Source organism: Lepisosteus oculatus, chromosome 3 (assembly GCF_040954835.1).
Source record: "Lepisosteus oculatus isolate fLepOcu1 chromosome 3, fLepOcu1.hap2, whole genome shotgun sequence".
NCBI classification, from domain to species: domain Eukaryota; kingdom Metazoa; phylum Chordata; class Actinopteri; order Semionotiformes; family Lepisosteidae; genus Lepisosteus; species Lepisosteus oculatus.
This window is the reverse complement of record NC_090698.1, coordinates 2,543,780-2,570,847: the sequence shown is the minus strand read 5'-3', so window position 1 is coordinate 2,570,847 and position 27,068 is coordinate 2,543,780. Positions and strand designations below refer to the sequence as shown.

The 27,068-nt window shown below is 53.4% G+C and overlaps 3 protein-coding genes across 7 annotated transcripts in view; 1 reads left to right on the top strand and 2 right to left on the bottom strand.

Annotated features, from left to right (window-relative positions):
* Positions 1–382: 382 nt before the first annotated feature.
* snrpa (small nuclear ribonucleoprotein polypeptide A) lies at positions 383–7,304 on the bottom strand. Its single transcript, XM_069187798.1, has 7 exons — positions 7,195–7,304; positions 5,765–5,851; positions 4,989–5,161; positions 3,417–3,590; positions 2,773–2,940; positions 2,143–2,231; positions 383–1,294 (listed from the first exon to the last, which is right to left on the bottom strand). The coding sequence occupies exons 2-7, from the start codon at positions 5,835–5,837 to the stop codon at positions 1,135–1,137; spliced, it is 837 nt and encodes a 278-aa protein (XP_069043899.1). The 5' UTR covers positions 5,838–5,851; positions 7,195–7,304; the 3' UTR covers positions 383–1,134.
* Positions 7,305–7,525: 221 nt separating this feature from the next.
* On the top strand, positions 7,526–12,422 carry actmap (actin maturation protease). Of its 2 annotated transcripts, none has more exons than XM_069187797.1 (7): positions 7,526–7,666; positions 9,006–9,201; positions 9,827–9,895; positions 10,203–10,327; positions 10,756–10,885; positions 11,130–11,200; positions 11,767–12,422. In XM_069187797.1, exons 2-7 carry the CDS (start codon positions 9,029–9,031, stop codon positions 12,237–12,239), a joined length of 1,041 nt encoding a protein of 346 aa, XP_069043898.1. In that variant the 5' UTR covers positions 7,526–7,666; positions 9,006–9,028; the 3' UTR covers positions 12,240–12,422. The 2 variants fall into 2 exon arrangements, with proteins under 2 accessions (XP_069043898.1, XP_069043897.1); XM_069187796.1 differs by having other exon boundaries at positions 8,532–9,201.
* Positions 12,423–12,787: 365 nt separating this feature from the next.
* Positions 12,788–27,068, bottom strand: part of itpkcb (inositol-trisphosphate 3-kinase Cb) — a 31,441-nt gene continuing 17,160 nt past the window's right edge. For all 4 annotated transcript variants that reach the window (XM_069187793.1, XM_069187794.1, XM_069187792.1 and 1 more), the window contains 6 exons: positions 18,047–18,146; positions 17,643–17,856; positions 17,253–17,457; positions 16,885–16,986; positions 16,633–16,704; positions 12,788–16,192 (listed from right to left, as the gene is read on the bottom strand). In XM_069187793.1, the coding sequence (XP_069043894.1) occupies positions 15,977–16,192; positions 16,633–16,704; positions 16,885–16,986; positions 17,253–17,457; positions 17,643–17,856; positions 18,047–18,146 (909 nt within the window). In that variant the 3' untranslated portion in view covers positions 12,788–15,976. The remainder of the gene's footprint in view (positions 16,193–16,632; positions 16,705–16,884; positions 16,987–17,252; positions 17,458–17,642; positions 17,857–18,046; positions 18,147–27,068) is intronic.

The window sequence follows — 27,068 nt, the reverse complement described above, 5'->3', positions numbered from 1 at the left end:
ATAGATAGGCCAAAAAAAAAAGAAGCAATTCAATCACAACAGCAAGACATTTCTAAAATACCACAAGCGAACTCAAAACGTAACGGAGAAAGCAAACAAAAAAAAAATGTTTCCATTCGCACAGAGCTCGTCAGCGGGGCCAGACGACTCAAGCACCACCGGGAGATTGAAAAAGAAAAGCCTTTCCTCGTCCTTAACTGCGAGGCCCCGTACCCGGTGCTCTGCGGCACAGCTTGTTCCAGAACTGCAGCCACGGCGCAGATCTGCACAGCAGGCCTCAGCTGAGGCGAGGGGGCACAGACACACACCGCACTAAAGACAACGTGCCCCCCCACGTCCCTCGTTTTAGTGCGGCAACAAAAGAGGAACTGACAGCAAAAGATTAAAAAAAACAATTTATTCAAGGAAAGAAAGCTCCAGGTACGATGTCTGATGTCCAGACTCTGGGTGCAATGCTTCAAATCAAATCAGATACAAAAACAAAACCCCCTGGCTGAAGATCCCGTCTCCCACTCTCCGGAGGAACGTCACCTCCGGCGCAACCAGCTCAGCTCCAAGGCATCACGGGAACCAGGAAACCGACACCCACTCCGCCGACGTGCGGGACTGGAGGAGTCGTCCCGATTTCCTCTTGGCGTTTGATGGCTCAGGTTTGGCGTCTCGCTCTCCTCTAAGACTAGGGGGAAAAAGCAGCTGTCCTGCCCCCCCCCCACAGTCACTTACCCAACCTGCCACCCCCTGCCCCCGCCCCTCAGAGATGTCCTTTACTCTGCTCCCGAACATACCGGCTGGGGTTCAGCAGGAGCCTCCAACACCGGGAGGATGTGAGAGGAGGGCAGGGGCCTCTAAGAAAGATCACGGCGGCGGCGAGAGGGAGGCCGCGGGATGTTGGGAGGCCGCGAGGCGGAGTGCGTGACATGGGAGAGGGATTCAAAACTGCGTGAGGGACCACGACGCTGACTGGTGCTCTCCAGCCATCAGCCCAGCGCCACCGCGCTCCATCGCACCCTTCTTTTGGTTTCAAGAAGTCCTGGAAAATCGCCCTTCTTACCTTCACACACCTCTTTCGCCCCCCCCCTCCCCGGTCTCCCGAGACCTACGCTAACGGCCCGCCCCTGCCCGCCCCCGGCCAGGCTATTTCTTGGCGAAGGAGATCTTCATGGCGTTGCTCTGCGTGATCTTGAAGCCCTGCAGGGCTTCCCGCGCCGCCCCGGCCTGCACTTCGTTTTCGAACTCCACGAAGGCGATGTCATGCCGCCCCGGGACCAGGCGCACCTCTTTAAAGCCCGGGAACCTGAGAGAGGAGAGAGGTCAGAGGTCAGGGAGCAGGCAGGCGCCACTCACCACTCCCGTCAGCCGTGCTGCAGGAGACGCAGCTGCGCCTGTTCCAGCTCCCTGGGATGAACAGTGCTACACGCACTTGAAAACAAGCCTACCATCTTCATGAGCCTGTTTCTCCCAGGGCAACAGAGCCCAAGAGCTTCTCCTGGATTCGGCTCTGCAAGTGCTTGAGCTATTGCCGTTTTAATTAACACGAGGTGAGGGGTCTCAGAACTGAAAAAACTGGACCACTGCCCATGTTCACCGTGCGATAAGAAAATTGCCCCAGACTACGACATGGACAAGTTTCCTGTTGTCCCTGTGATTCAGTGTAGCGATGGTTGTTGTGGTGAAGTTGTATGCGTCACACCTCAGGGTGCACTGCGAGGGCAGCTCTACCGAGACAGGCGACACCTCAACACACTTTTGAAGGATTTTGTTTTTGTGAGGGGGGCACACAGCTAAGGCAGTTTAAAAATAAGCAAATATGCTTTTTAAAACACACAGTCAAGTGGCACTGATATTGAGACACACCCCCAGTCATCACTCTACTGGTAATTATTCACTTGTGTTGACAATAGCAATGGTAGCAACATTAATTTCAAAATCTAAAAATACAACAGGTGCACCATCCGAACCCTGGAGTTTAGACAGGATCTTTTAACTACAAGATCAGACAAATCTTTTTCCTTCACTGTTTACCACTGCCCCTCTCAGAGTGATGAACCTTAGAAACATGAATGAACTAGTTTCTTGCCTCTAGGAAAGCGAGAGGCCAGACACAGAAAGGGCACGACGACAGGCCACCCGGGAAACACTTACTGATTGAAGAGCATGGACAGCATCAGCTCGTTGGTCTCCTCGGGGAGGTTGGTGAGGAACAGAATGTGGTTGGGCGGGTTCTCAGGCACCTGGAACAGAGGAACCAGAAAAAAAAGTTACTGTGAGTAATAGAAAAAATTCAAAGAGGACACGGGTCCGTATGGTCTCAGTAATCAGGCTGTAAAAGAAATCCCTGCTTTCTTTTTTCACCATTCTCCTCATGATATTAGTGAACGACGTCAAGAAAAATACATGAGCTTCCGAGAACTGCTTGTATATGCGGATTCCTCCAAAACAATCTGATCTTCTGCAAGTGCTGAGGCTGCTGACAGAAAATTTTTTACTGCTCAGTGTGAGGTCAGCCAGGGGGTTCAGCACCTGGTTCCCCAGGACATTCTGGGGTAATATCCTTTTATCTGTTGCTGCTTTGGCAGCGGGTCATCAGACTGGTCATGAGTTTGACCAGAACATGAGATCTGCTCTCAATAAAACACACAAAAAAAACCAAATACGCAACATTTAAAATATGATATTAAACAACTAGCAATCTTATCTGCAATAAACTGATACCAATCAGAAAGGAAAATTCACTGCAGGAGCTACAGGAGCAGCAAGCGATGAGATACACACCTGAGCATGAGGCATCTGCCCTGGCATCATTGCTCCAGGCGGCATTGCGCCAGGGGGCATCTGTCCGGGACCCATCCCAGGAGGTGGCATCATGCCCGGCGGGGGCATATAGGGGGGCTGTCCGGGCATCGGCATCATTCGAGGAGCCTGGGTCATGGGTGGCATGCCCTGCAAACAACAGGCATGCGAACACAGAGGGCGTCAGTCCTCCACCGCTACACACCACCAGTGCCAGTCCCCGAGAAACCCTGGTGTTTTAAGAACTGCTTTACACTGCAGGCCGACACTTGCACGGTGGAGTCAAGTACATCAACAAAGTTCCATGTTCTACGCAGAGTGTTCAGGCTAATAAATACAGGCTGCACGGCAAGATACCTGGCCAACAGAATCAATCAGCTGCAGGCACACCTGTGCACCAAGAAGCAGTGCAGCCGAGTACAAACACCGAACGTCGCACACCTGCACGTCAAGGCCTGTGGTCACACTGAGCTGACGTGTGGTTGTTGACCAGCAGAGCACACTTCATCGCACTGCGGCGCACCGATTTCACAAAACAGCCGTTTGAGGAGAACAGCTTCGCGAGCTCCCGCCCTTGAGCAGCGTGGGAAGGAGCCCCCCCCCCGGACTCGGCAGGCTTCGCTCACCGGTATGGGCGTGGGCACCCCAGGAGTCATGGGCGCCACGGCCCCTTGCAGCCCCTTCTTCCCTGGCACCTCCTGGCCCTTGACCTTCCTCTTCTCCTTCTTGCGGTCCCGCTCCACGTAGGTGCCCTTCACCTTGGCGATGATGTCCGAGTCCGTCTTGGCGTACTGGATCCGCTGGAAGGCAGGAGAGGGAGACTGTGAGCAGGGACGCTGAACACGAGGCTGTACTCAGTCTGTTACCTTCCCACTTGGTAAATTACACAACAATGACTGACCGACTAGTACAAAGAAGATGAAAATTTTCCCCTAGGGGACAACAAAGCTTATGGACACGCAGCGTGTCTGTACATCCAAGTATATCACATTATTACACGCACATAACTAATTACAACAGTCTTAACATATCATACATACGTAGCTTGTTACAGCATAAATGGTAAACAGAGGTTCGGTTCATATCGGTTATAAATAGTCTATATATTTATCTATTAAAGCAGTTAATATAAGAGAAGAAATTAATACTTCATTTTGAAAACCCAAGAAAATTTTCCAGAGGGAAGATGATGCTATTCAGGTTCAAGAATATGAAAAGGAGCTGATGTCATTTTTGCACCTGCCTGAACAGGGATTGCACAAGAATTGTCTGCAAGGAGAAGAGCAGCTTGACTCAAGACAGGTGATTTTGTGTTGTCTAGCAGCACTGTCCAGCTCAAATTGTCTAAATATTCTTAAATAACCCTGGGTAATAATTTCCTTGCAAATACACTGCATATGGCCACCAATAACTAACACCGAACACCGATTCTTTAGGTTATTTTTCACATTCAAAGTCATGCTGGTCACATCATTGCACAAACCTAAGAATTTCTGAAATATGGACTCACACTGTAAACTCAAGAGTCTTACTGACCCTGACGCACTGTGCGATTTGTTAAAAACGATAACAGAATTAACAGACAACTGCTTCAGCTTGCTAATCAAAAGATGAGACTGCAGGTTAACAAATGCAGAGCTGAAGTCAACAAACAGCTGTCGGGCAAAGGGATCGGGGGTCCTCTAGGTGTTTAAAACAATGTGTAATGCTGTTAATTTCATCAGCACTGCTCCATCAGCATTTATATACAAACCGCTCCCACTGAGTGTTCACATCTGAGCAGAGCACAGATACCGTCATTCTTTCAAACCAATTTATTACGATGGAGGTCAGTGCAACAGATGAACAACATCACATCCATCCATTTTCTAAACCACTTTATCCGAGACAGGATCTCAGGGAAACTGGAACCCACACCCGCAAACAACAGGCGCAAGGAGGGCTACACCCTGGGCAGGACGAAAATCATGCGAGAGGAAACAGTGCCGTGCCTGCCTAGTTTTACTCTGGTGCTTTTTTAACACCTGGGTCGTGCACTCCCGACAAATTCCTGCTTTCATCTGAGAACTTTTACAGTGAAAACCACAACTCCCTAATAAGGACCACAACTCCCTAATAAGGACCACAACCCCCCCACCACATGCGCAGCACAAGAAAAGCCACGCTTGCAAGCGAGCGCCGCGGACAGCGGGCCCTACCATGGGCTTGTCGTAGAAGGGGAAGCCCTGCATGGAGCGCAGGGCGTTGGAGGCGCTGTTGACTTCTTTGAAGATGACGAAGGCCTGGCCCCTCATCCTCAGCGAGCGCGACACCAGGATGTCCAGGATCTGGCCGAACTGCGAGAAGATGGCGTACAGGGACTTCTTCAGCTCTGCAAGAAAAGCAAGCCGCCTGAGAAAACCAGGCAGGCCAAGACCTCCCCTCCACACACTAGCGCCCGAGTGATGATCTTTACATCAGCTCCTGTTAATCACTGGAAACTCCTTGCATTCAGAAAAAAAAAACACATGAAAGATCACAAATGGGGGGTTACAAGACACAGCCCATTTAGTAGTCAGTAGCTAACTGATGACAGGACCTCATCTGGCGGTTTCCTGAGAATCCAGGGTATCATCAAACCACATGGCTGGGTAGCCTGTTACACACTCCCACCCCCCTGTTTGTAAAGGACAAAGCCATGATAAATCACAGGGAATTATTTTACTGTTACACACAAGAGCTGGTGCAACACTGGCCTCCCTCAGGCCCATCTGCGCCAGACATCACCCAGAGGCCCACTATCCAGCAGACCCAACCTCCCGTCACACGTCAACACTGCTGCAATCACACACGTCCCAGTCAGAAACACAACATCGACGCGGTTCTGATCCGGGGGCCATCCGCCCTGCTTGAACAAACGGGGCAGACGGGTGGAGAGCCCTCCTCACACGTCACCTCTCCCCTGCGACACGAGGGGTCTGCTGGGGGCACCTACCATCCTTCTTGATCTTCTCGTTGAGGTTGTTGATGTAGATGGTGTGGTTCGGGCGAAGCTCCTGCATAGCCATGGCCGCTGAGGACACTGGGAAAGAAAGAGCACAGCTCAGAACCCGGTCCCTTCTGCTACACAGCTGCACGAAACCAGAATCGTCACTTTTTGGATGAACAAGACGATTTCTGTGTACTATGTAATAATGAGAAGGAATCTTCGTCACATTTGTTTGTTAACTGCATATATACAAAACTGTTTTGGACAGATCTGCAAAATGTTATTGCTCAACATGTAAAGGCAAATGTTAAATCGAAAGATTTTGATATTATTTTATATTTCGTTAGAACTGGTTTGGAAAAAAGGATATGTTTTTATTATTAATGTTAATTATTTGGCAAAATATTTTATCCACACATGTAAATGCTCTAATACTGTTCCCTCTATTCATGCTTTTAAACTTGAATTCCTTTTTTATTTAAATCCTGTTAGAAATAAACTTACAAGAAAGACATACAATGGAAATATCTAATTTTTAGTGTTTACAATTGTGAATTCCTCTCGCTTTGAAGTGCGTATTTCTGTATATATTTCATTTATTCTGTCTCCTTTTTTTTTGTATTTCTGGTGTTCAAATAAAAACTTATTTAAAAACAAAAAAGCTGCACGAAACCAGGAGCTCAAGGAGGAACGGACTCCCTCCGATCCGGGCCAGATCTCCCCACGTCCCCCAGTCGCCCTAAACATGAACCGCTCTCACACAAACCCCCTCAAAGGGACAGCCTACTGGGACACTAAGAAATATGGGTTTTATTTTTTTTACCCTCGCCTCCATCTTCTGGCAAATTCAACTGCTCTCGATACCAAGGAGCAAAGATCGGGCATCGTTAACACGGGCTCAGAACCGAGCCCCCCCCGGGTCAACGGGTTTTAGCGGAGGGAAAGTCGCCCGACTCCCCCCCTCTCTTTCGGAACACGAAGGACACGGTTCAGGCTGTCCCGCTTCCAGATCATGAGCCCGGGGGTTTCACTCGGTGGATCACACCCCCAGCCCGGTTATTCCGGCAGTGAGGTATCCAAACAACAGGACCGCCAGCGCCCACCAGAACCGCCTCAATACACGCGCAAAAATTCAAATTTTACTGCGATTTTTTTTCATTATTTCGCAAAAAATCCCCTCAAAACGGCCGAACGCCTTTGGAGCTCTGGCGACGATTACGAAGTTAATAGTTTTGTACAAACAACCGCGAATCAGATCCGCCCAGCGAATGAACGGTTTCGGGATTACGCCCGAGTCGGGCTCCTTTATTTAATTAAATCACCGCCACGCTTCATAAAAACAAAAATACTCCCTGTTGTTCATCGCACGATCACCAAACTGACTAAAGAATATAAAATAATTACACGATGGCTCGTTTACAAAAGGATTTACTTACGGATTGTTTAAAATCGGCTCCCGGTTGCGGCCTACTCCCTCGACTCGCCTGGACTTCCTTGCGCTCGGGCGACCATGGAGACTAACTGCTAGCAGCTGCCCTGTAATTTGCCAGCTCCCTGCCAATCACTCCATAAACACCGCCTACCTGTTAACGTTCCTTAACGCGATTGGAGGCGAAAGCTAGAGCAGCTCTCGATTGGACACATGTACAGTATATCCCACCCACCCGGTCTCTGATTCTAGTTCTGATTGGACAATCTGTCCGACATGCTTCTTACACGCGCTTACGATGCCATTTTGGCGCTAAGAAGGAGTTGGTTTTGCCTTTCTTTTTAATCGCTGGGTAGAGCCAAAATGACGAATGATTATCTGCAGTTTCACAGAGGGCTTGATTCGCCTTGACTTGACGGTGTGTTACGCCGGGTGTCACAGTAAAAATATTCCCGACTTGGACCCGACGATTTCCATGGGTAAGTATTTGATAGCTCGTTAAGCCTAGAATTGATTAGACAGTAAATACAGTTCTGGCCGGTTTCTGCGTGTGTGAAGGAATGCATTTGATAAAAATGTTTCCAAGATAGCTGTAGTTGCGCGTTGATTTACCTTGGTAATTATAAAAGACGACGCATCCCGCGAAGTTTTTTTTTAAATAAAATTGCAAATACTTTTATGATTGGCCAGAAATAGCCAGTTTCACGAGTTCCACTGACGTTTAAAGGAAGGTGTGCTGATCGTGGCAGGTTTTTTTCATATACATTTTTGCAAATTCTGACTTAAACCTTTTTAATTATACAATGATTGTAAAACTCACCGTATTGCACACATCAAAATGGAAAACAATAGTTTTTTTTAATTGTTTTGTTTAAACCAGCTAAAAAGTGCAGCAATACAAAAGTTCCAACTTCATTTAACTAGCCAGTGATGGTACATTTGTTTATTGTCTATTTTTAATCCCTGCCCAAATCGGGGAGCCCCTCTGTCCCTGACGCGCTGCACGCGAGCTGCGTCCGGGCACGTGCTCCCTGGGACTGCACGAATAAACTTCTTCGCTTGCGAGTCTGTGAAGAATTTTATTTCCGCTCCGTATGTTTCATCCCAGCCGCTGGCTAGGGCTAGTGGTGGTCTTTTATAAGATTATTAAAGTGACCGTTCAATATGAGAAAAGGGTGACTGAAGTTGGCTTTAAGGTAAGGGTGCTGTACCTTAAACTTGATGAGGGTCAGAACCCTGGAGTCCTTTACAGAAGCACAGGGCACAAGGCGGGGCCACACCGTGAACAGGATGGGATAATTATCATTGTCGTTAATGACACTTATACTGCACTTTCCACCCCAGAGGAACATTTAGGTGCACTCACCTGCAGGACAGACAGTTGCCTCACTATTCACAGATGAGGCGGAGGAGAGAGAAACTGCTGAGAGGACATTAGGAGGAACTGCAGGGAGGCCAGGCTGGAGAGCAGCCCTGCGGACAGTGTCCTCTCTCTACTGACCGATCAGGCAGGACCTCAGGTGGACACGAGCACCTCTTCCCAAACAGGGTCCCCAGCTTTCATACTGGGGCACTGCCTTGGAGACACCTGTCCAGAGGGAATATCGCCACCTACTGGTCCACCAACACCACTGACAGCAGCAGCCTGGCTTCCCTTAGACGTCTCCCACCCCAATACTAGCCAGGCCAGCCCTTGCTCGCCTCGAGCCTGTATCTGGGGCCCCGCACTGCTCGTTCGCGTTTCGCGGCTGCAGACGGGCAGACATTTTGTGTATTTGCGTCGGCGTCCTTCACCGGTCCGGTCGCTCTTCACCACAGACCCCTGAAGGGAAATCACGGCCATGAGCACCCCGACTCTCGTGGCTCCGCCGCCCCCCCCTGCTCCCCCGCCGCCCCCCCCGGCCCCCGCCTGCCCAGGGAAGAAGAAGCTGTACCAGGCCATCGCCGCAGGAAAGGCCCCGGTCTCGGGAGACTACGAGGAGGCCCGGCTGCTTCTCCGGCAGAGACAGGACAGGTAGGAAGGGAGCAGTGCTGCCCGAATGACTGTGGCCAAACCCAGAGGCCCGAACTCACAACCCATTTTCTCAAACTGCGCGATTTCAAAGGATGAGAATTCGGAGGAGACTGAGACCTGTACAGATCTGAGCAAAACAGGAGTATGCGAAAGCCATCCCGTATTTCTGAGCTTGCTAGAGACACATGGGTATTGATAATGTAATAATAATAATATTTCTTCATTAGCCCTATATAGTTTCTTGCATTAGGAATTCATCTTTTCGCAGACCCCAGCTTGCTCTCCATGAGACACACAGACAGGGAGAGAAGCTGGGGGTCAGAGCGCAGGGTCAGCCATTGTACAGCGCTCCTGGAGCAGCTGGGGTGAAAGGCCTTGCTCAGGGGCCCAGCAGAGTAGGTTTCCTCTGTTGGCCACGGGATTTGAACCGGCAACCTTCCAGTCACAGGCGCAGATCCTGAGCCACAGAGCCACCGCTCCGCCCTAAACTTTAAATATTAAAGATAAAATAAATATTGGCCTGCAGCATTCCCTTCTCTTTCAGATGCAATTTCACTTGCGCTGGAGAATGTATTTTTTTTTACTGGATGTGCGGATTAGAAACGAGGATGTGTTCCTTCTGCAGTTTCCGGAGAGACCTGCAGTGGGTGCTGTTCAATAAGTATGTGCCATCGCTGATCCAGGATGGGCCACAGTGAGTATTCCTCGCCCCCGGCCTGGGTGGACATTTAGACATGAGTGTCTGGTCAGGGAGGTTTGGGTACGTTAAATATGCTGAATTATTTTGAGTTAGAAGAAAGAAATATTTAGCACTTGCACCACTCAGATCGTAGTCCGAATACCAGTGTGACAGAGGGGGGCGCTGTGCTGGTTGGCCGACTGCGATACTTTGCAGTCTGCGCTGGAGCAGAAGCAGTGTGTTAGTGACGAGGTGAGGTTTTGGGGGCGAACGTGCATTGGGGTGTCTCTTTCCGGGGTGACAGTGGGGGTTTGCCGCACAGGTGTGGGCTGGTGGCTCTGTGGATGGCCGGGCACCTCCTGCAGGGGCCCACACCCCTGCCTCTGGAGCAGATCGTGGCCCGAGCCCTGGGGAGAGGGTACACCGCCCAGGGAGAGATGTTCTCAGGTGAGCCGCCCCCTCGACTGACCCACAGTGTCCGTTCTCCCATTTCCTACCGTCCACTACTCTCGCAGCTGGACCGAAGGCTGTGAAAATGAGCAACTCTGATAGCGGAGGTGCGGTCCAACGGGGACACAACACTGTGCACGACACTGAGCAGACTCCCAACATGCGCGTCTGGTCTCGTGACCTTGTGTGATCTCCGAGGGGGGGCAGGTGCCCCCACAGACCGTGAAGATGCAAACGGAAGTGCCGTTGGGCACCAGGTGTCCAAAACGAAGACAACACATTTTTACAGTTTCAAATCGGGCAGTTAGAAAAACAGCTCAGAGCTGCTCCGTGGGTAAGGCTGTAGGGTCTTGTTCCCAGGGTACCTCCCTGGGCCCTCGGTGCCGCTCCTGTCACCCCCTGTCCTCTCCTCTCCCTCCCCCCAGCCCAGGCCATGGCCCTGCTGGCGGAGGAGCTGTACGGCGGAGCTGCGGAGCTGCTGAGCGGAGGCCTGAGGGGAGAGAATGAGATGCGCGTCATAGGGCACCTCGCCGCCGGCCAGCCCCTCCTCGTCCCGTATCCTTCGCTGGCAAGAGCCCCCCTCTGGGCACGACCACTGCCGCTGACGGCGCCCCGTAGCCCAACCGCATGTGGCCAAAGTGTGGGCACCTTGTAATGTCAGTCACCCCAGCCCAGTCATCGATCGGTGATCCCCTTTACACGTTGCCACAAAGATTCGACAGTAGTCAGGACGTAACTGACCCAGTGACCCAGCTCTGCAGCACCGCCTGAAGGATTCCTTGACTCCCACGTCTGGAAGCTACGATGAGGATTTCAACCACGAGCCGTGCCTGCGGAACGGGCACCGGGCGCACTGGGCCGTGGTCTCAGGTGAGAGAGCAGCCGCCGCGGGGCAGTGCGCCAGCCCCGAGCCCCCCCCGAAACCCCAGGAGTTCGCAGGCATTCTTGGGGTATTTAAATCAACGCTGGCTCCTTATAAATGTTAAAAATCGGACCCGTTAAAGTTGAGCTCGTTCTGAGGTGTAATGAGATGGAATAGAACCCCAGGCTCTGCAGTCCCCCAAGACTGGAGCTCTCAGGCCACTGCTGCAATCATAACAAGGTCACTCTGCTTTTCCAGCTGGTTCACTAAACCAGGAGTCTTCAGAGGGAACGTTGTTGCCTGTTGTAGAGGGAACGTTGTTGCCTGTTGTAGAGGCAACGAGCAAATCGCTCGTTTCCCAAGACCTGGTTCAGTTTAGCTGCGATAAGTGAAGCATGTGATCTGCTGCTGCAGTGATTCAGAGCTTCAGAGACTGTGTGGAACAAACGGCAGAAGACCCTTCCCTCTAACTGGCCCAGCTAGATGCTCAGTGTGAGCCAAGCGAAAGTGGACCTCGCGGGCAGGTGTACTGGGTAGGGGTAGATGTTGAGGAGGCTGTGGTGTGTGTTGGCAGGGGTCCTGCTGGGAGTGGCGAGAGGTACGGACACCGGGCAGCTCCAGCACGATCCCCAACTGCCCTGGCTGCTCCTGCCCCGGGCTAGTGGCGCCCCCTGGCTCCCCAGGCAGGGCGTGGAGGAGGTGCACCTGCTGGCCAAGCAAGGCAAGAGCCTGCGCTACCAGCTGTGGGCGCTGGAGAGGCTGCGGGACAGCAACGGGCAGCTGTGCCAGCTCGACCCCCAGCGGGCGCAGGACGGCACGCGGTACGTGCTGCCCCCCGGTGGGGTGGGCGCCGGGCTGGCGGGGCAGGTGGTGCTGCTGCACAGGAGAGACCAAGCAGCGCCAGGAGTGAGCGGCAGCCCCCACCTCCGGCCGCAGAGGGAGACGGAGACCGAGGTACCAGAGGTCCCGGGGCAGAGACCAGAGCGGGCCGAGCAATCACAGCAGCGCAGGCTAATCCACAGCGGCGAGGCCTGGCGGAGACACTGAGCAGGACTAAGACCGCAGGCCTGAGCACTGAAGCCAGGCTGGGGCGGACAGCTCAAGGACAGGACCTGCCAACACAGACGGCAGACACTTGCACAAATGATGTTCTGGGTCAAGGGGCTCCTAAGCTTTCTTTCTCTCAAGCTTTGTTTTCCTAATAAAACTGTTAAAGCTTTTAAAATGACAGACATTATCCCCCCAAACTCTTGTAAAACTTTCTCCAATCACAGCACTGTTGGAGCTCACAGAGAATATAGATTATCTGTGCGTCCAGGAGTGTGTGGCCGTGTCCAGTGTGCCGAGGCTGGGGGTCGATGTGCAGGTTCGTGTATGTAAGCGGGGCTGAAGCTGAAGAGAATTCATGTCAAAGGGTGTTTTTTCTTTTTTTATCCACCCCCCTGCTACCTCAGCCAACGTCATTTTAGAGCCAGCCGACCAGTTATTATGGACTCGTCCAGGACAAGCTGAAAGAGCTGCACAAGTGAGGCCTGCTGTGTGCAGTAGCGTCCCCTGCAGGGCCAGCTGACAGATGCATGAGCAGGACAAAGCACTCCAGTTCAAAAAGACCCTCTCGGGTCCAGTTTATTGAGATGGGAAATCTACCGATACAGAACAGATCATGTCAATCGACTCTGTGGTACAATCTCTCTGCATAGCTTGTATGACATAAATACTAAAACCGAAAAAACACACAAAAAAATGAGAAGCCCATGTATATTCCAGTATTGTTCCAAAAAACATTATAAATAAGTAAAATGGTTAAAATGAACATGATGGGGTGAAAAAAATAACACTTGTAACAACTCCTGTAAACAATGAACTGCACATCCAGCCTGTTCCTGCTATAGGGGGCTCAGACCTGGTCTGGAAGGTTTGTGATTTATCTTGGCTGGCAATTCAACGCAGACTGGCCGAGGTGCAGTTTTCCAGGCAGGAGTCACAAGTCCAGCTCTGCCGTCCCCCCACCCACACCAATTCCTATATATAATAGATACCGAAAACTCCACATTATACCTGCAAGGAGTTTGTGCTCTGGAGTAACTAACTCCAGCTCCACACAACCTGGCCCAGTCCCCAGAGGATTTTATGTAGATGATTTTTCAAGAGGCATATAAAATATAAAACCCAGAGCTGACTTTTTTTGCGAAGACCCATCTGTGCCACCCAAGGGGAGGGCCGAGTTTCACAGCCAGCTCCAGCTGGACGTAGCGGAGACCGGAGATCATCACTGGCTGCCCAGAGGGGGCAGTGCCCAGTTCCGGCCCACGCTGCAGGGAGCTTTAAGGAAGTCTCCCGTGAAGTCTGCAACTCTGCCGTGGGAATGACAGAGCGGTCCGTTTTATAAAGGAACAAGTAACAGGTTTATTCCCTGCTGAAAAGAGAAGAGAGAAAACACAAGGTTTCGGCTGTGGAGTCTTCTTCGGGTGCGAGACAGGGCAGGCAGAAAAGATTAAAGAGCACAGATGAACAAAAGCTGGGAGAGAGGAGGAGGCAGGTCTCAACTTCACAGCTTTCTTCACCCCTCTACACTTTGCAGTGGCCTCTCTGCCCCTCCTGCCTCCTCCCAGCTTTTGATCTTCTGTGCTCTTTAATCTTCGCCGTCTGCCCTGTCTTTCTCACAGCTGAAGGCTTCACAGCCGAAACGTTGTGTTTTCTCTCTTCAGCATGGAATAAACCTATTACTTGTTCCTTTGCAGATTACGCATGCTGACGTAGCTCCCCACCTAATCTATTTTATAGCGGTCAAAGTCATAAAGCAGAGCAGGCCACACCAGAGTCTCCATTATGTGTTTTCCTCTGAAACTTGACTTCAGGCTTCACCTGTGGAGTTTTGCAGATTAAATGTCCTGAAAACACTTGGCTAAGTTGGGTACTACAAGACACAGAGAGGGAACAGAAAGGCGACGCACAGAACTACTGGTAACACGTTTGCCCTCAGTTGTGTGCGTCCCCAACGGTGTTCCCCCTCTCCTTCTCCCCCAACTAATGTTTGAGAGGCGAGTCAGGAGCAGAGCCAGGCTGGCAGGAGGGACCTCACAACATGCATTTATAAATGTCTGGGCCCAAGAAAAAACTACTCTGACAAAAAGGTTATTTACAAGGATAAACCCAGTTAAAAAAAAAAAACGTTTCTCTACAGACAAAATTGGAAAGCTGCAGTTCAGAGTACGCATGAGCGCCTGTGATGACAAAAGTGCATTCTGGGACTTTTTTGGGTCAGGGGGGTGTTTCACTTTTTGGCTCGGGAAGCTTTTTCTTTTTAAAAAATTCTCATTGAGAACTGGCATCCTGCTTCACTCGCTCATATTGGAAGCGGGAGAAATATGAATTGAGGCAATGCAGTTCAGGACAGTACATGTGGGAGCTCGGGCCTTGTTAAGGTAGAGCGTTGGCGAGTCCCAGTGGGAAGACGAGGCCCGGGGCTCTGCAGGGAGCAGGCCACAGGGCCACAGGGCCGCGTCGCGCTGCGGACCTCTCCTTCTGTCACTGCGGCATTCGTGCCACGAGCGTCAGCACGCCAGATCTATTCCTCGGCAGAAGACTTTAATGAAAAGGGTATTTTGGTCAAAAGCTGATCGCGCATCCTCGAGTGTGGGGCGCAGATGGCAGACTCGACGAAACGAGAATAATGCTGCCGAACTGCCCAGAAAAAAGCACAGAAATGCTCATCTACCGCTGAGCTGAAATGGCGTCAGTCGGGAGCGAAGGCCTAACTAGTTAAAAAAATGAAAGGTCCAGCTCTCAGATGTACAGAACTCACACCTTACCGATCTAGACTGGGGGGGGTGGGGGTGGGGCAGAACTGAGATGTAGCAGGTCGTCACTTGGGCTGCTGGCGCCCTCTGCTGGGAAAGCAGGTGAAGGGCCGAGCGAGTGAAGGACCCCCACGCGTCGGCTCTGCACTGTTGCTTCTAAGGACCTTCATTCTTTTTTTATTAACGGGAGTAGTTTCCGATTAGTGGAAACGCCCGACTGCCGTGACCCAAGGGGGCTCAAAAGAAACAGTCTGTGGCCAGACGGAGAAGAACGCTCTCAAGGTCAGCCTTCCTTTGAACGCTAAATACCTGGTCCCAGTCCCACTGGTCAGGCTGGTGAGGGGGTCCCGCCTGCCCACACACGCCATCGCCAGCCCAGCCCAGCCGTGTCCTGTAGCAGCCAGATTTCTGTGCCGCCTGGGCGGGTGTCCCCTAGTGAGCCCGCGGCCAGACCGCCGGACCACACCGCACAGCATTTCAATCCAGTGTGACTCGTGTGCCGTTCAGAGAGACCACCGGTATCGGAGCCGCCCGCTGCGCCTTGGGGGTCCGACTGCTGCCACCAGAAGGGCAGGCCTGGCGTCAAGCAGGTCTGTGTTTGTTCAGAAGGAAATGTAGTGGAAAGGGCTCTGGGCTTGGGGCTGGTGGAGACCGGCGGTGAGGAGCGCAGGACAGCACCCTCGCCATCGCAAGCCTGCCTACGCATCAGATACGGCAAAAAAAAAAAAAGAACCACAAACCTTTCACAATAAAAAATTAAATAATATATACATTCAAAACAAAACAAAACAAAACTGTACATATCTCCAGTGTTCTAGTGTAATGGTTTTTAAAAGCCTTAAAAAGGGTAAAAACAGAGCAGTCCACTTCTGGGTAAAAGACGTTTTAAGGCCACTTAGGGAATTCTTTTTTTTGCTTTTAAAAAACGTAATTAAAAACGGTTAAAAGACGCCGGCGCTCCGGTGAGCTCCCGCCCCAGGCGCCTCACTCCCGCGGCCCGCGGCCCACCATGGCACTCAGGATGTCCATGAGGCTGTCCAGCCCGCGCAGGTAGCCGTCCTCCCGGTTGCCCTCCTGCCAGGGCGTGCGGTGGTCCAGCGTCTGCGGCGGGGGCAGCCGGACCGTCTTGCCGAAGTCGATCATCCACACGCGGGCCCGCCCCGAGCCGTCGTGCACGAACAGCAGCGAGCTGCCCACCACCTGGCGCGGGACACGGGCAGTCAGACGAGCCATTCCCAGCACACAACACAGGAGGCAGAAACACAGCGATAGCGGTTTCTACAAGAACGAATCATCACTTTGTGTTGAGAAATGGGGTTCGCTAGTGTGAGAGTTAACTACACACTGAAACATCACCCCCAAAGTATTATCCTCACTTTACAGGTATCACTGCTGAGGCACGAGGGACTTACGAAGCACTGCCAGCTGAGGGCCTTGAGGAGGCCAGGCGTTGTCCAGACAGAACGTGTGGGTAACTGGGACGGACACTGACACACTGACACACTGACACACTGACACACTGACACACTGACACACTGACACACTGACACACTGACACACTGACACACTGACACACCAGAGGAGCCCTGCTCCGGCCAGGCAGGGCCCAGCGGGGCAGACTGACGACACCCTGCGCTTACCTCGTGGCATCTGAAGAACTCCGACTTCTGCAGCGCCAGCTGGAGCTCCTTCAGCTGCTCCAAGTAGTTTTCCTAAGAGGGAGAGACCAAAGACGAGGCTGAGCACCCGAGCCCTGGAGCAGGAAGGGCCACACGGCGCCCGTCCCTCACGAGCTCTGGTGCCGCTCCCGGCCATTTCTCGTTCTTTGCTCTTACTTTCGTTTTTCTTTTCCGTTACCCAAACCCCCTCCTCTTGTCCCGGGAAACACTCACCAGGACTTGGGTGCTCCTGTCCACGAAGTCCTCCAGCGCCTGCACGACCTGCTGCCTGTCCCTGGTCTTCTTGAAGCTCGTGTTACACGTGCCGTCCGCTTTCTGCAACCGGAGAGTCAGGGGAAGAGCCGTTAACTCGAGCCCGGGTGCGAGCGCGAGTGTAGCTGTTTTAGTGGCATGAGACTGTGTCCAGCCATCTTCTCACTAGTCTGTTTCCTACCCAGCGGGAGGAGTTTCAAAATTGTTTTACTCCTGACCAACGAAGTCCTAAAGACAATGGTTCAGAAGCACGCGGGGGAATTAAAACAGTGTTACGGTAAGGCTGGGGTCAGGCTGTGGGTGGGGTGTCCGGCACAGGCTCTGCCCACCTTGATGCCCTCGATGCGGAAGCCCAGGGTGGCAGTGGAGCTGAGCGTCTCCCTCCACTGCATGTATCGGGGCTTGAGCACGGCCTGCTGGGCGTGCTCCTCGGGGGTGGGCGCGTTGGGGTCCACTGCCACCATCTTCTCGTACATGTCCCGCCTCAGCTTGGGCTTCTCGCGAGCCTTGACCAGCTCCTCCTCCAGGTAGGTCCTGCGCAGAAGGAGACAGCGGGGCCTCAAGCGTGAGCATGCTCTCCCATGACACCCCCGGTGAGCGCTGCATTATACCGAGCTGTTCCACTCCCTGGCCACTAGGTGGCGCCGGAAGACCTTCCAGCATAGAGCAGGGAAAAGACCGGGCTGAGCATAAATGAAGTCAAGGAGCCGGGTGCTCACCTGGTACCCATCTTGCAGTCCATGATGGAGGGGGAGTCGAACTCCGCCAGCAGGTCCTCCATCTGGTTAAAGCACTCCCCATCCCTCTCCACCACGCCGTAGTAGCCGGGCACAAAGCGCCGCAGCTCGTCCTTCATCAGGTAGGTCAGGCACTGCTGCTCGCCTTCGCAGTACTTCTTCAGGATCTTCCCGTAGTCGCCCGCCTTGAAGTTCCCTGGGCCCGGAGGAGGAGCGGCACAGTCAAGACCTCCAGCCGGCTCTCCACTGCCCCCAGCCCCAGGCTCTTGTGTGTGCTGCTCTATAGACTGAGTGCACCTGCTCTCAGATTGTCCCACTCCAGCTGTTCTCACCCAGCCCCCCACCACAACACCCCCCGCCCCCCCCCCAGCGAGAGGGTCTCATACCTGCATGGCCAGCCAGCTGCACCCAGGGGTAGCGCTTCTTGAAGGACACGACGAAAGGCGACCAGTGCACCACGGTCTTCAGTTTCTTCCACGATTTGTTCTGTAGAGACAGAGGAGCACAGCGTTCACAACCAGTAGACGGGGGCCACGCCTTGGGAGGGCTCCGCTGCAGGTCACGGGACACAACCGCCCTGTCCCAGGTAGCACAGAGCATCCGTGAGCCCACAGCACCCCAGGAGCCTGGCCTGAACTCTGGAACAGGGCTCACCTGCATCGACAGCTGCCTCTGGTCCTACAGCACAATGTCAGTGCAGGGCACGCCCACTTCTGGGACTACACACTCCGCAACCCCCCGCCTGTACTTTCCACTGCTGGGCCCTATGCATTAGTCCGGGGGTGCAAACCGCCAAGCTGCCCGCGCAAAAAACCAGATGGAGACGGAAAAAAGGCTGCACTGCGGGATCCAGGATCGGCCAACGCGCTGCAAGTTTACTGGCCACGCTTGTCTCAAAACTTCAGGAATGTGGCTCTGCCACTGCTCTTTCACCCTGGCAGTAACGAGCCTTTAAATCGATCAATTCTCGGCTTCGTTACTGTAATGTAGTCAATCCTGTTTCAGCTGGTACAGGACCAGCCCTGGCAGGCAGAGGATGCCTGCTGAGCTCTGCAGTCACGTCGCGTCTCTCGGACGGAATGACAAGTGTTTTTTTGTGCGTTACTGAGCAGCGAGAGAAATTAAAGGGAAGGCTCTTCAAGTCAGGGCAAGGATTACAATCATTACAAGGAAGAGAAGTTGGCACCGGCGGGCTCCTTGTTGCTGTGTCACACAGACAACATCCTGATCCGACCGACGCCACCGGGCGACGATCAGCCTCCCTCCTTCAAGCCCGAGACTGGCCCGGAAAGACGGCCTCACCGTTACTCGCACCTGTCCCGGGACAGGAGACACTGAGCCGTGATGGAAGATTGGCACGCTCGGGGGTCCCAGTTCTCCTGAACCGAGGCAAACCGTGCCGGTTTAAACATTACCCACCCTGCCCGGACCCGGCTATCAGAGACAGCTCTGGGCGCGTGCCCACTGAGTCACAGTCCAAACTCCTGGAGTGACACGAGTCGGCACTCCCTCCTCCTGACACACCTAGACCATAACCTTAACAGCCGAGAGGAAGCCACCCGGCCCGCCTGCTAGTCAGCAGCTCAGCCGTCCAATTCACCGATTTTGGATCTGGTTGATCGAGTTCCAGAACACGTATACACACAGACCGCTGGGGATTTAGTGCACGCCAACATGGAGATAAAAGAAGGCGAAACACGCCAACCAGTGTTGGCAAAATGTCAGAAACCAAAGTTTGGGAAAAACTGAATTGGCTCACTGTTGTTTGAGCACAAAGTGCTTTTACTGCTGTCTTAATGGACTTTAAATCACAGGAGTCCTGAAAACACAGCTCAGTGTGCAAAGGGCACAGGCGATACACCGTGTGCACTTTAAAGAACTTCTTATTCTGTAAAGCTGAGACAAAGACACCCTTCCCCTGGGTGACAACAGAAAACAGAATCCCATAATGCTGTGATGCCAAGTCCATCCCAGCAGGCAGCAGCAGGAGAGCTCTGCTCGCTCACGATTAGTTGGCGGGGGGGGGGGAAGAGGAGAATGACCACACGGCCATTGCAGCTCAGTCACGAGGGTCAAACGGCCAGTGGGAGATGGGCCGTGACCCAGCTGATCAGGACGACGATGAAGATGATGACGAATACGTTTGTTTTTTTTCAGCCGTAACCTTGCACCTCGGGCCATGACGCAGACATGTCCTGCCAAGCGCGCCGAGCAAGTTCTGATCACAACGTACCGACAAGCCTGCCCTCCTCCCCCCTCCTTCTCCAGAAACAGACCCACCCACACCCTGACCCCAGCTGCGACACAACAGCTTTTACAAATGTCAAACATGAATAATTAAAAAAAAACTCATTGGGGTTTCATTTCTCCACACCAGTTACCCACAGTTCTCATTTGGATCCAGCATCTGAAGAATTTCAGGAATCCCTGCAGGAACGTGCGTGTTTACAGCTCAGGCACAGAGCTGACGTCAAGCCCTGCCATTTCATCCCACTGGTGGCAAACATGGGTTCTGAATCTTCTCACAGCTACAGCTTGCAAGAGCCTTGAGAGCAACAGAGGCTTTGTTCTCCTCAATTCACAGGGGCATTGATCTCCATTAAACTTCCTGCTGCCCCCCCATCTCAGCAGCCAGAGGGATCACCGAATCTCCACGCAGAGAGAAGCCAAGCGTTTACCTGATCGGAGCAGCAAAACTGGAGGGACTTGGAGACAGGCAAGCAGCTGACTGAAGCCATGAACTGCCCCTTGTGGTCTTATCAGAGACAGAGCACCAGCGATTACTCACTGACACACTGCCAGCATGCAGCAGACATCAAGGAAGTCCCCTCCGCACAGCTGACCGGTACACTGGTAAAATGGTATCGAGAGGCTCTCTAGATCAGATCACTACTGCGAACCAACCCGAAGGGATCTGCTGCTTGGCCCTTCCACGGCCAATCACAGCAGCAAGGGATCCACATTCCTCGGTGTTCCACTGCCCTGCTCGCTTGCACACTCATGCTGGAGGAATGAGAGTCTGATACGGCGCAGTCTCGCACAGCTGACACTGGGATGATGCAAGAACTGCCAACACCTGGCAGCCGGAGCTCTCTCCGAAGGAGCAGGGGGGGAGACAGACACAGCCTCTCGGGCACAGCTGGTGCCCAGAGGGACACTTACTGATCCGCAGTCTTGAGTAACCCTCAGGACCAAACCCTCTCTCGCACAGGGCTCCACAGCAGCATGCCCTCTCAGACACGCAGCCCAGAGGACCCGCGACCTCAGCAGAGGCACAAAACAAGAAGAGGCCCATCTAGAAGTTAGTGGCTAACTGTTCACACAATCAGCTTCAATAAAACGGCTGAGGAGACTGTTCCATACTCCCACAACCCTTTGTGTAAAGAAGGGCCTCTTGTCGGTTTTAAATACAACTTCCACCTCGTTTCCTCTTTTGTCCTCTTGTTTGTGTGCCACAGCATCAGAAGCAGCCAGGTAGATGGAGCAACAAATACAAATTATTCAAATGAATGCGACGCCCTGCACAACACGTTTCACACGTGTAACGAGCGACACGGAGTCCTTGAAGCACGGAGGTGCAACAGAGCAGATTTCGGTCGCCCCCTCCCAACCAACAGCCAGGTCAGGAATCCTGCGCTCATGTGCCACACTGCTCTCTCCGGCCTCGTCCGGCTGCCGGGGCAGACGCGCCAGGAGACAGGGGATAGTCGGGGCAGGCCTGGGCCCCCCCGCCTCCCAATAGGGAAGAGAAACAGGGGTAACAGGACTCGAGCTCCTCATCTCTCTCGCCTGAATTCCCGAGACAAACAGAGGCATGTACTTCTGGTAAATGGGAACTTGTCCGACGGGTTTATCCAAGAAACTGGACAAAAAAAAAGAGAATTCGCAGAAATCACAGGGACACGACACAGAGGCCAGCGCAGCAAAGCAGCACCATTTTTTTAAACCCCAGCACTGCGGCGAAGGCCTTTTCCGATGACCATCAACAAGCCTCTTGGCCAGACAGGCCTGTGAAAATCACGCGCGCCCAGAGATGCCCACTACACACAGAGAGCTACAATAACCATCCGCGATTACAATAGTATCAGGAAGGAGAAAGTAAAAATCTGCAAAATGATCCAACTGCACAGAAGCGGTGCAGGGAATCCTGACAGGGGTCAGGACGCTCTGGGGATTCGAGCAGCTGGACAGGCCTGGCGATGACCACAGGACCCCTGTCATTAACCAGCACTACAGAGCATCAGAGCCAACACACACAGCTACGTCGACTGCATTCGCCCCTATCCCAGCAATTATTCGTGGGAATAATCAGAGTCCGTTCCCATGTGTGCGGGGATCCTGGTGCCGTACAGGACAAGGAACGCCAGGAAAGGACAGGCAGCACCGGACGCTGCCCCTGGCTGAAGCATGGGAGCAAGCCTGGACAAGGTGCATCTCTCGAGACAAGTGATGGTCGCTGAAGCCAGCAACACCTGCAAGGGGACACTCCCTTTCTCCCTCCCTGGCCCTGTCCTGAGCAGGATGGCAGAGAGAGAGAGAGAGACGAAGGAGGAGCGAGGCCTTTCTCGTCTGCAGCAGGGGTGCCAGTCTGTTTCACAGTCAGCTGCGCACGAACCTCAAATACACGTTCCCAGCTAGAATGAAAGCAAGCGTTTCCGTCATACAGAAGCAGACGGCCGCATGGCTGAGAAATGAAACCTGCCGGGGGGCAGTATGTTGCTCTGAGCAGGCGGGGCGAGAGTGTGACCTGCGGAGCGGCTCCGGGTTCAGTCTGTGGCGGACTCGTGCTTTGCCCAGCCCTGCTAAAGGGAGGGGGTGGGCTGCCCTGCCTGTGTCCAGTAAGGTCGACGTTGGCAGGAACGACCCCTCACACTCACGTGTCGAGCGCTCCTTCACATTCCGCTGTCGGCAGACACAAGCCGTGTCCGGCTCCGACGTCTCCGATGTTTCTGCAAGCTAGTCCAGGAAAACGAGGCTCCAGCTGCAGCTCTGGCTCCGCTAGAGTGGATCTGAATTCTCTGTGCAGCAGAAGCAGCCTGATCTGTATCCCTTGGTCTGCCTCCAGGCTGTGCTACCCCCCCCGACACAGAGAAACTCCGCAGCAGCGCTCAGCCGAACAGAATGTTGAGCGAGGAGGAACCGAGCTCTGCCACGTGCACACAGCCCGTACTCTGGCCCAGTGCGCACAGTGCCTGCTCCTGACTGCCCTTTCGCAATCTCTGCTCACCACATCAAACTCCGTGCGCTGGCTAAAAGATCCCCGAACAAACGTAACACCGAAAAAATCTGGCTTGTGTTTAAAATAAAAAAAACTCAGCCTGCACGAAGGGGACGTCCCGACGCCGTCTGCCTGCCGTGGGGCTTTTTCTCAGCTTGCCCCAGCGCACGCCCCCACACGCTCACCCCCCCGCCCTGGAGAAAGTGCCGGCAGAGGAAAGAGCTGGAAGAAAACAACGCAGACCAATGCCGAAGGTGGAATCAGGTTGGGCAGGACAGGTGGACGGCTCTCCCTGCCACCCCAGGGGCACTGCGACTCCCGCCGAAATCACACCCCCACCCGCTCTGCAGCATAGCGCCCAGGCCACAGCGTACCCCTCAGGTGGGTTTTCACCCCCCCCAGTGCTGGGCTTGGCTGCGTGCCGGGTGCTCTGTTATCCGAAGAGACACCGGCACGCCCTCCTGGATCCCGTTCAACTCGTTTCCTGCTGTGCTACAGTAAATAAGTGAGAAAACCAAGATGCACGCTCCGTACTCTTCAACCATACCCGAGCAGGAGCCGGAGCAACAGCCTCAGGACGGGAGGTGGTGGAAGGAGAAAGGACCTCACAAAGGGTTTTCACAGGGAGCTCTCTCCCTGTCTAGTTGTCTCATGAGGGACCCTATTATCACGGGCTTTGCCATCACCTGCACGCACTGTCACTAAGAAACGTGGATTGTAATTGTGGTCTGACTGACTGGTTTGTGCTCCACCTGTTCTTGGGCAGTGGTGTCTGAACACACCTCGGACGTGCACTCTGCCTGGGGCCCTCGATCACACACTGTGACGGATCTGCGTTTCTCTCTCTGGAGGCCCGGGGCCGGCGTCACCTGCTTCTGTCCACGCCTGGTGCGCGGGCGCCCTGTGGAGAGCGTGACACACGAGTTTCTCATTTCTCCATGTGATCAGGTCTGCTGCCCAACAGCCTGGCCCCCCCCAGAGGTCTGAGTTCACAGACAAGCCCAGAAAGATGCGCGATGCCACAGATTCCAAATGTTCTGTGTTGATAGGTAATTCACATCCAAAACCAGAAACACATTCCAAGCTTTGGCCTTTTGAGCAGAGTTGCATGTATGAACAATGATCAAGTATTAGGAAGTCTATTGGCTTCCCTCCATGTGGGGAACATGCAAACTCCACACAGTGTGATCAAAATTAACAGCTACTGTCCTCAGCAGATGAAGAGCACCGAGTTAGAAATGGACGACACTGCTGCTCAATGAGAGGTGGTTTCTCCGACTCAGCTACACCACCTCCACAACACATGCCTCTTGTCTCAGGACTCCCGAGCTGCGCCCTTAACACATTCAATAGTCCTGCCAACACTGTGACTCGGAACAAAGCTAGCTTTGCCCAGCTAAAGTGAAAGTGATGCACGGGGAGCAGACAGTTACTTCCACCCACCTGCAAGAACATTTCCCACCCCCTCTTTACTCTGCATTCAGAGCGGGAGGGGCAGAGCACCCCTCCCTGCGCCCCCCTCCATTACTCCAACAGCCCCTTTCGGAGCTGCGTCTGTTATGAGCAGTGTAATGGGACCCCTGCGTTTCAGGTGAAGCTGAATTAGCACCCCCCCCCCAAGACGAGCAAAGCACAGGGAAAACGAGACATGGGCTGCAGCCCCCAGTCTGATCCCCAGGGTTAACGGGCCGAGACTCCCACTGCACAGCCGTTGGATCCGTCCCAGGCAGCGCGAGGGGCCGCCCCGTGCACTTACAGGGGGTAGGGAGTAAGTCCTGGCCCGGCACAAAGCGCTGTGCGTTGGGACCTGCCTTGCGGACAGCAGGTGGCGAGAGCTCACCGGATCGGTGCTGCCCTGGCTGGGCAGCCTGTCCTCCCTCGCCTGCCCGCCGCGGGCCACCCAGAATCCCATCCACCCGGCCACCCCAGGGGTGCACGCCAGTGCCCCCCGACAAGCGGCTTCCTCTAGCCTCCTCCACCCCGGGGACAGAGAGCCCCCCCCCGGCGAACAGGAACGTGCACCTCCGCCGAGCGAGCGAGAAGAGACAGGAGTGCAACAGCCAGGCGAGGGGGGGGAGAATATGCGTGAAGCCATATAAGGAAACTGTGTCGCCTAGCAACGCAGCCACCTTCAGCCCAATTTTCCATTACACTTCGCAGGACTCGGCGCGCGTTTATGTGTGTGCGTGTGCATGTGTCTCTGTGTGTCCATTAGCACTGTTAATGCATGCGTGTGTGTGTGTGTGTGGGGTTTCTAATTTAGTAATCATTTGTCTAGCAGAATTAAAACAAACTAAAGAATGACAGTCCTATCAGTGCTTTTCCACCACAGTCACTTGCACAGTCACATTCTAATCTAATCTAGCTAAATAATCCAATCCACAGAGTGTGAATGGCTGGGGCTCTTGTTTACCTTAAGATGATTCCTCACTTGATTCAAATTGAATTTGCATTAAATAAATAGATGTCAGATCTAAGAAACTCCATAGAAAATTAAACTCGATTGGCAACTTACATAACAACACAAAAGGGTTGCACACAAGGGGCTCGTCTGATTATTTGCAGCTAATCGATATAAGATTCTCATCCTAAAAGACAGCTGGACAGCTTTGCCACCCACCACCCTTTGCGTAAAGACAGGCCTCCAGGCCAGTTTTAAACGCACTTTCCCCAGAGTGTCCACTTGCGTCCTCGGAGTCTACGGCTCTGAAGCCAAGCAACAGACAGCAGGGCCTCGTCCCCAAGGACAAGAAGGAACCTGTGCCTGTTCGAAGAAGAAACTTCCTTTCTTTCCTGCGCTTCACTGAGCCTCCCATTACTTGTTTCCTCGAATCTCCCGTGAGCACCTGTTCCCGTTTCCCTCGGCAGGAAGACTCCGGGGATCTGGGTGTCCGTCTGTGTGTGGTGGAGCAGCTCCGGCGCCGTTCCCGCTGACCGCCACCAGCGTACCCCTGCTCCCCGCTGGAGTCCCGCGGGATGCGGAGAGGCAGGCGGAAAGGGCGCAGCGGTGACTGTGCAGTCAGGATGCTGGTCACCCCCGCGCTGAGTCAGGCGCTGCAGTGGCCAGCCTGACGCACAGCGCCGGACACACTGGCCGAGCGGCTCCGGGGCGGACGCTACTGAGGGATGCGTCACCCCCGGAGCTGGCGCTGGGACAGCCTGGCTGACGTGCCACAGCCCTGCTGGGGGGGCGACGCTTTCGGAAGAGAAGCCAGACTGGAACTGCGGCATTTTCCAGCTCATGAACACTTCCAGTCATAATGCCTCCCAGCATTTCTGCACTTCCAGTAAGCTCCCGACTTGAAAACCTCAGTCCACCACGCTGTGTTCATGCCAGGATTTCAAAACCCACATAATGAGTCCTGAAACTCTGCCTCACTCCCCTCTCGCAACTTATTTTTCACATCCTAATGCTGAGACACCAGTGCTGTTACTCACATCCTCTTGTTGACTCGTTGTTTTTTTTTTATAAAAAAAGATCATAGCTCCTCTGGCCAACACCGCAGGGACAGAGGAACAGAGCAATACAGGAAGAGCATACACAGGGAGACGAGAAATACTGAGAAAACAATTAAACCCACAAGAAACGGGAACGATCCCAGAGAAACGGACACACACTCCCAAGCGCACCGTGGTTCGACCCTTTCCAGGCTTTGCAGGTTGCATGGATCTTGGATCAGCTGACATGCACAAACACCTCAGTAATACTAAACACCGCAGCTGCTGCTGAAGAACACTTATTTTTAAAAACAATGCAGGCCCTGATAAGGAGATGGCCTCGAGCAACATGGGAGCTCTGCCCCACACGTCACAGAGTGCAGCGCAATGGAAAAACTTGTCTGCAATCTGCCACATCTCCCCCTGTCAGCAGCGCGATCTGACACATCTCCCTCTGCGTTCAGCACTGTAAGGCATTCGGGGGGGGCGGGGCGCCTTGAGAGACAGAAGTGGCTTATTTCTGCCGCGAAGCAGCTCTGCATTCTGTTGTTGTCAGAAAGCAAATGCTCAGCAAGGCTGGGCCTGGTCAGTCCTGGGACGGGAGACCTCCAGCTAAAAGCAGTGGTGCTGGAGGACCAGTAGGTGGCGCTCTGCCCACTCGGACTACAATTTCTAAACCCAATGGTCTAGAATGGGGATATCGTGATGTAGGAGGCGCTGTCCATTGGAAGAGGCGATAAACGGAGCTCCTG